This window comes from Myotis brandtii, unplaced genomic scaffold (genome assembly GCF_000412655.1).
Source record: "Myotis brandtii unplaced genomic scaffold, ASM41265v1 scaffold199, whole genome shotgun sequence".
NCBI classification, from domain to species: Eukaryota; Metazoa; Chordata; class Mammalia; order Chiroptera; family Vespertilionidae; genus Myotis; species Myotis brandtii.
The window spans coordinates 2324858-2333386 of record NW_005357414.1 but is presented as its reverse complement, the minus strand read 5'-3'; the positions used below and the strand labels follow the sequence as shown (position 1 = coordinate 2333386).

General features: G+C 42.6%; 1 protein-coding gene across 1 annotated transcript in view; it reads right to left on the bottom strand.

The window, feature by feature from the left end:
* Positions 1-8529, bottom strand: part of GUCY2F (guanylate cyclase 2F, retinal) — a 117611-nt gene that overhangs the window by 105186 nt on the left and 3896 nt on the right. Inside the window, 4 exon segments of the mRNA XM_014538846.1 lie at positions 5087-5255; positions 5258-5303; positions 5305-5625; positions 5627-5733. Of these exon segments, the coding sequence (XP_014394332.1) occupies positions 5087-5255; positions 5258-5303; positions 5305-5625; positions 5627-5733 (643 nt within the window).

Here is an 8529-nt window from a genome sequence, read left to right as displayed (position 1 = left end):
CCCCTGTCACGCTGATCCCGGTGCCGGGAGGCCTCGCTGCTCCGCTGATCCCGGTGCTGGGAGGCATATTACCCTTTTACTATATAGGATAGAGGCCTGGTGCATGGGAGGGGGCTGGCTGGTTTGCTCTGAAGGGTGTCCCAGATCAGGGTGGGGGTCCCGCTTGGGTGCCTGGCCAGCCTGGATGACGGGCTGATGGCTGTTTGCAGCTGGTCACGCCCTCTTCAGGGTGGGGGTCCCCACTGGGGTGCCTGGCCAGTCTGGGTGAGGCGCTGAGGGCCGTTTTCAGGCTGGCGGGTGACTGAAGCTCCCAACCTGTCCTTTTTTCCTTTTTTTTTTTTTATTCTGGGCCAGCTTTAGCTCTGAGGCTCGGCTCCAGCTATGAGACCTCCGCTGCTGAAAGCAGGTTTCTGGCCTTTGTTTACCTTCTGTATTTGAAACAATGTTGCGGTCCAGCTGGCTGAAGCCAGGCTGTCTGAAAGCAGGTTTCTGGGGGTTTGTTTAGCTTCTATATTTGTTACAATGTTGCTTAGAGTGCAGCTGAGAGGCCAGGAAGGCAGGTGGGGAAGCTTGGCTTCCTCTGTCATTGAAGCAAGCAAGCCTCCCTGTTTGTGTCAGCTGCCTGGCTGCCAGCCGCCATCTTGGTTGGCAGTTAATTTGCATATCTCACTGATTAGCCAATGGGAAGGGTAGCGGCCATATGGCTAATTACCATGTTTCTCTTTTATTAGATAGGATTATGTATAACAGGATATTGTAAAAATCAAGTTATGAAATTTTTATTAAAATGTTTCTTACATACCATTATATTGGCTGGGCCACAAAAGTATTCATTGTGGTTCGCATGTGGCCCATGAGCCATGAGTTTGACATGCTTGCTGTAATCGCTGTTACTGTGAGCAGATCAGACTAAACCAATCTTCCAACTATTTCTATTATTTCCAAATATTGTCAGATCTCTCCAAAGGAAGGGATTCCTTTTCACTGTATTTTTTTATATCACAAAGGGTCTTTCTCTGAAGGTTTGTTTAGAGGTCCACATTGTTAAGAAGTAACCTCATGCCCTGGCCGGTGTGGCTCAGTGGATAGAGCATCGGCCTGTGGACTGAAGGGTTCCGGGTTCGATTCCCAGTCAATTTTAAAAGCAACCCTGGCCCGGCCGGTGTGGCTCAGTGGTTGAGCATCGATCTAGGAACCAGGAGGTCAGGGTTCGATTCCCGGTCGGCGTGCAGGCGTGCAGGAGGCAGCCGATCCATGATTCTCTCTTATCACTGATGTTTCTCTCTCTCTTCCCTCTCCCTTCCTCTCTGAAATTAATAAAAATATATTTAAAAAAGAACAAGTTTAATATCTATATATCTATATATCTACATACCTATATCTATATCTATATATCTATATATCTATCTCTATTTCTATCTATATCTATACCTATCTATCTATCTATCTATGAGCTAAAAAAAAAAAGAAGAAGTAACCTCATATTTAGCAGAATAGGGAAGAGGCCAGGGAAGTAGCCTCATATCCAGCAAATAGGAAAGGTCTGCCTTCCCCAGCTCTTCTTAGATGTCACACAAAAAGTTTAGTGCCTTTTGTCCTGGCCAGTGTGGCTCAATTGGTTGGAGTGTTGTCCAGTACACCGAAAAGGTTGCAGGTTCTATCCTCAGTCGGTGCATATATAGGAGATAGCCCATTGATGTTTCTCTCTCCTCTCCTCCTCCTCCCTCCCTCGCTCCCTCCCTCCCTTCCTCTCTGTAAAATCAATAAAAAGCATATCCTCAGGTGAAGAAAATAACATATATGGTTAGTGGAGAATTAAAAACTATTTTTTAAAAAAAGCTCAGTGCCTTTTCAGTCAAGATAGATAATAACTGGGAACACTTTAGCAATCTCAATCCTACCAGTTGAGAGGAGCTAGAAAATCAGCTAGAAATTTAATCTGGTTTGCACTGTACCTGGTGTTTTGTAACTTTCCTCACTGTTCTGTTGGTCCAAACCATACTCATTAGCTTTTGGCTCAGTTTTTTACCAGATCTCCCATTTTCTGATGGGGCTGGAGATGTGCCCTGAACCAAAGGCCACTTAGCTAAAGTCCTAATACTCTGTCTATTTATGTCCATACTCTGGATCCTACTTCTCATGCTCCCAGTGGCTGGGGCACTGCTCTCAATGGATGATAAAGTGGATGACAGGTCTATCTTACTTTAAGACTCTTTCCCCTTCCACAACTCCTACTGTCACATCCCCCTACCACTTGGCATGTCCTCAACAACTGGCAGTATCAACTGTGAGTACCACACACTCTTTTGGAGACTTGCACACTTATCTACCAGAAGTCATACTTGGGGCACAGCCTAACCAATGGCTCACTTTCCCTGCCTGTCCCTTTCCCCCTACCCACCTGCCCACATTATGACTTAGGTTGCTGAGGTCCCAGCATGCCTCATCTCAGTCTGCCTATGTTTTATCAGAAACCAGGGGCAAAGTCCTGGAGTACACAGCTTTGTCTTCACTACCTTGTATCTCTCTTTCTGAGTCCCTACTTCACTTCTTGTTGCTGTCCTCTTTGTCCAGGGTCTTTCTTTGTTCCATAATCACATACCTTCCTCTCTGGCTTCCCCCCCTAATCTTACAAGTTTCATTCCCTTAGTGGGCTGATCCATACTGTCACAAAGAAAATAATCTGATTACACAAAGTCACAAGACAAAAATGACTAACACCTTAAAGTAAGGAACATTCATTTGCATTTGCATTAACTTAAAGCAGTGGTTCTTTTTAAAAAATATATTTCATTGATTTTTTACAGAAAGGAAGGGAGAGGGATAGTTAGAAACATCAATGAGAGAGAAACATCGATCAGCTGCCTCCTGCACACCCCCTACTGGGTATGTGCCTACAACCAAGGTACATGCCCTTGACCGGAATCAAACCTGGGACTCCCCAGTCTGCAGGCCGATGCTCTATCCACTGAGCTAAACTGTCCAGGGCTTTACTCTAATTTTACAAGCACCTGTGCAGCTATTTAAAATACCTTTGCTGGGACCCTACTATCAGACCATCAGAGAATCTCTGGAGGTGGCACTCTGGCATCAATCACTTTGAAAAGATGTCTAGGTAATTCCAGTGTGCAGCTGCAGTGAGAACCACTGACCTAAGGAAATAAATCTCTAATAGTAGGGCAATATTGTGTAAATTTGCTACTTCCCTACCTCAAAGGAGTTGTGGGTGGTGAGTACTCAGCCCTAACTTCTCTCAGTCTGACAGTCCAAATTGCTTCAGGACCTAGATTTATTTAACATTTCATGGTAGAGTTCAAAATGCCATTTAGAAGAGTATACTATTTAGAATGGGTGGAATATGAAACACTCATGGAATGTAAACTTGCAAGAGACACTGGGATTCATGAATATTTGTAACATATTATAAAGTTATGTTATTACATATGTTAGCCTGTTTCTGGCCTCACACCTCCCTGGAAACGGTTTTAGATCTTTAAAAATAATTCTGAGCTCTGCATTAAAAGTATCAGCTCTATTATGAAGTAATCAGAGCCACACTGATTGCTTAGCATTATAGAATCGTATAGAGTGGAGCTGAAAGCAGACTACTGTAGTTCCTGGAACTAAAAATTATTGCCCTCATCCTCCCATAATAATCATAATTAAGGTCCAATACTGGAGACACTTGAAACCTAAAATGGGATTCTGGGTATGGGCCAGGACTTAGCTGGACCATTCTCTAATAAACCCATTGTTATGTTAAGGAAATTACTGGGACTAGGACTAATCCTAGAAGTAATCAGTTTGACAAAGTAGTGTCTGAGCTATCTGTCCCAAAGTGGTGGAGTGGCTGCAATGAGGAAATGAGCAGTGCTTCTACAAATTACTGCCACTTTCTAGAAAAAAAGGTAAAGTGGATATTTTAAAAATTAGAACAGAAAAAAATCAAGACCAAGTGTCACGAGAGTTTGCAATAGTGTAAGTAAAAGACTTGATTTAAAAGGATCAGGAAGGACCCCCTTCCCCAAAATGTACCCAACTCGCCCTGCTAATGCTAGCTTCAGTGGGTCGATCCAAAGTGTTCACAATTTGTCCATTGCCTTTGCAAAAATTATCTTTGAACATAAAACTTCTCTAGAGGTGGGGGGAATGGGAGATGTCTGTAATAATATCAACAATAAAAATATAATTTAAAAAAACTTTTCTTGAAAGGGGCAATATTAAAATGTAGGCAGCCTTATTTTAATATGCTTTAATTTATTAGCCAGAAATGATGTTCTGCATCTGCTACTTGTGTGCTGCAGAGAAAATAGCCCTGGTTTGGGGGTAGAGGACAGAAGGGGGACATGCATTTCAGAGTCCAGATAACACAGTGATATGTAATAACACAAGGGCCTTGGTCACCTATGAGGGAAAGTACCCAGAAGGGAGTGAAAGGAAAATCCCCCTTCAGTGACTAGAACAGACAAAAACGGAGCAATAAAAACACTCCTCTTTGGCTAATCTGAAACCTCTAGGGTCCTAAGGGCATAGAGGGTACATGGATATAATTGCTCTTGATCCTATTGTTCCCCACCCAGGTGCTGAAAGTAGGCATTGGCACCTAAAGGCACTTTAACTGCAGAGTTCTTTGTACCTTTTTTTCCGTTCATAAAATAGGCTCTGTTGAAGGACAGCCTCAGGGCCTGTGTGAGAGTGGAAGGAGGCAAATGCATGAAGAACTGGGGGGGTAATTTGATACCCTAGGGCAGTGGTCAGCAAACCGGCTCGAGAGCCACATGGGGCTCTTTGGCCCCTTGAATGTGGCTCTTCCACAAAATACCGACTTCTGCGCAAGGGCCACGAAGTTTCAATCGCACTGTATGTGCACGCCCGCGCATGGTATTTTGTGGTATTTTGTGGAAGAGCCACACTCAAGGGGCCGAAGAGCCGCATGTGGCTCACAAGCTGCAGTTTGCCGACCACGGCCCTAGGGTGTGAAGATAGGAAATAGGTTGGAGATTGTAGCATCTTTCTCTGAGCCACATTTAAACCTCAGCCAGGAGAAAAGCACTCACTGCGAATTCTGTCTGCCAGGCAAATTTACAGAAGTTCCCGAATGTCTTGTCCTGTGTTCAGGACGACCCCTACAGGGAGGCCATGGCTCTGAAGAGCATTTGCAACTTGATTGGCTGTGTGCACCCAAATGTCTTCATCTGAAGAAATTACTCCAGTCTGAGCCCACTGGAAATATTCCATGACAGTTACCATCACCAAATGGAAGAAGGGAGTGTCCGAGAAAAGGTCGGATCATTATTTTTTTTAATCTAATTCATAATTTACACAAGCCCAAAAGAAAATCCCTTTGTCCCAGCTGTTTCCTAGCAGCAGGGCTGCCTCTCAGTAACCGGTGTTGACAGGTCCAATGAATCCTGAAGCCACCTGGTGGTGAGAAATGAAACTGGAAAGGGCCCTGGAAGTCTGGCAGCCTTCATTGAAAATCACATATTCAAAAGAATAACCCAGGTCAAATAATGGGTCTCTACTGATCCATTCAGTGGCTAATTGAGCAGCAACTTCAGACAGGGCCTTTGAGAACAAATGATCACGAGCCCAAGGGCCCACAACACCTATCTTGTGTGTGGGGGGGTGGTGCTCACACCTGCTTAGGGAGAGATGTGAAGGCCAGGAGGCACAAACACCATAAGAACTTGTACAATGCAAGGTCATAGTGTCTCTCTGTCTTCTGGGAGCCTTAAACCAGAGCATGAGATGAGAGAAAGGCCAGGTTCCAGGAATATATCCTTCCTGTTTCCAGCAAGCTAACAAAGAGATACTGGAAACTTAGTGTGCTTTCCTGAGATGGACAGTGGTGTTTCCAAATGCCTGCCAATGAGAGGGAAAGATGTGTTACTCACATTATTCCTGAAGCTTCTGGAAATATTGGTTATGAAAAATGGCAAAGGAATAGTAGTTCCCAAACTGGAAATATTTCCCTGCTCCCTCCAACCAAAAACTCCTCCTTTTCTTGTTCTTCCTGTGCTCCTTATATCAGTGGATAGCACTTCCATCCACAGTTCACCCATTTGCTCCAGTCAAAAACCTGGGAGTCACCTGAGACTCTTCCTTCTTCTCTGACCCCACATTTAATTCATCACCAAGTTCTGTTGATCTAACTTTAGTAATAACTGCCCACAGTATTGTGAGGATTACATGGGTTAACATATAGCAAGTACTTATAACAGGTTCTGGCATGCCATTAGCATTATATTAATGATATTATCATTATTATAGTTTTAAATATGTCCACATTTCTCCACCATACTGTCCTCTTGGAGAGAGACAAAAATGTAAACAGATAATGGCAATACAGGGTAAAAAGTGCTATGATTGAAATAGCCCAGACAGAGGAAGACAGAGAAGATCACCCAAACCCAGATTTCAGGGGAGGGGAGGAGGGAGAAGGGACATCTCTCTGAGTTGAGTATTGAAAGAAAAGTTAGCCTGTAGAATGGGGTTGCAAGAGGTATTGGTATTAAGAGCCTTCCAAGATGAAGGAACAGCATGTAGCAAAACACAGAATTTTAAAAAGAAAAGGATGTGTTAGATTTTTCAGAATTCCAAGTCATTTGTTCTGCTTGGGTCTATATTATCACCCAAGGATGGGACTAGATCACCGAGAGTCATAAATACCATTCATAGGTTTTTAGATTTAATCCTGTAGACAATGGATTTAAGTAGATAAATGGCATCAGATTTTTAGTTGTAAAATATCACTCAAGTATCACTGTGGAGAATGGGTTGGAAGGGGGCAAGACTGGAGGCCGGGAGACGAGTTTGGAGGTCGTTGTAGTAATCCATATGAGAAATGATGACAGGCCAAGAGACAGGTAATGAAGATGTAGAAAAAATGAAGATGAATTTCACCAAGATAAAAAAAATTTCAGAGTTTAAGATAGTAGAACCAACAACAACTTGGTCACTGACAAGATGTAGAAGGTAAGGAGTAAAAAAGAAGACTCCAACATGATTTTGAGCTTTTCAGGCCTAGGCAACTGATTGAAAAATGATACAAGTCTCTAAGATAGATAACACTAAAGGAAGGAGTGGGAGATATAATGCATTCTATTAGACATGTTGAACTGGTGATGCCTGTAGAATGTATAAGTGGCAATATCCAGTAGACAGTTTGATATATTGCATCTCATAATAGAAAGCTGAGCTAGAGATATAAATTTGACCGTAATAAATTGGTAAAGGGTAATTGAAGCTATGGCAGTATATAAGATCAACAAAAGACAGTGTAGAGTATAGAAAGAAGCCAGAGGACAAAACTCTAGAACCTACATTTAATGGTCAGGCAGAAAGAAAAGAAGTCATAATGAAAACTTATATGAAAAGTCCAGAGAAACAGCAAAATCCAGGAGACAGTGGTATCTTACAATCCAAGGAAGATGAAACTTTGAGGATGAAAAGTGCCTGTCACATCTTACATTCTGTTGAGAATTCAGGTAAGCTAAAGATGGAAAGGTGTCTGTCTGATAGATTTGGATTCAGAGAGTAAGGTTATAACTTGAGGGACCACAATGAGTCGAAAATGAATAGGAATAAATGAAGTGGTATCAGCAAATGTAGAGGATTCTTTCACGATGATGCAGGCTAAGTCTTTCTCCATCTGGCCCTTGCCTTTCTGTATACTTCCATGTCCCACTGTTCTCAGCTGATGCTACAGTAAAATTCTTGCAGTTCTACAGACATATATTTTATAGTCTGTCAAGCATCGGATTTGGAAAATGCCATTTCTTCTGCCTTGAATGTCCTCCTCTCCTCCCATACTCCACTTCTAGATTATCCTGATGAACTCCACCTTCAATACCCAATGAAGTGTTCCCTACTCTGCAGCCTTAGTTAACACCCCCAGGTTGAGTTCACTGTTTTTCCATATGTGCCTCATACTTATACTCATTAGGAAAAGTATCTCTCTGACTTATACACTATCTGCATTTCTGGCATATAATGTGGCAAAGATATTGAACTGTTTGATATCTCTTTATTTACAGGACTTCATACTTTCAACCACAAGGAGTGGGCAACAATGAGGGTGCTGTCTATGCAGAACACAGCCCACTGGAATGGAAGCTTCTAGACTCGAGGTCCTCTTCATAGCCCTAATGCCTAGCCAAGTTCCCAACATAGTATAGGTACCAGATAAATGCTTGTGAAATGAATTAATAAACATTAAAGTTAATCTAAGATCAGGAATAACCACACTAGACATAGTCAAAAGAATTGCTTGGGGGAGATGTTAGTGAGGAAAATCCTTACTAAATTGTTAATTTTGACCAAAGATAAAAGTAGTGTAATGGCTCTCTTCTGGGCTGATAATCAGCACTGGTGTGTACTGGTCAAGCCCAGCCTAGTTGTTTATTGTCAGAAACAATCTGCCTGTACCAGGACTCTTAGTTATTAACTTGACTCTCACCATCTACACTAATAAAAGAGAAACATGCAAATTGGTGTCACTCCGCTACCCTTCCCATTGGCTAATCA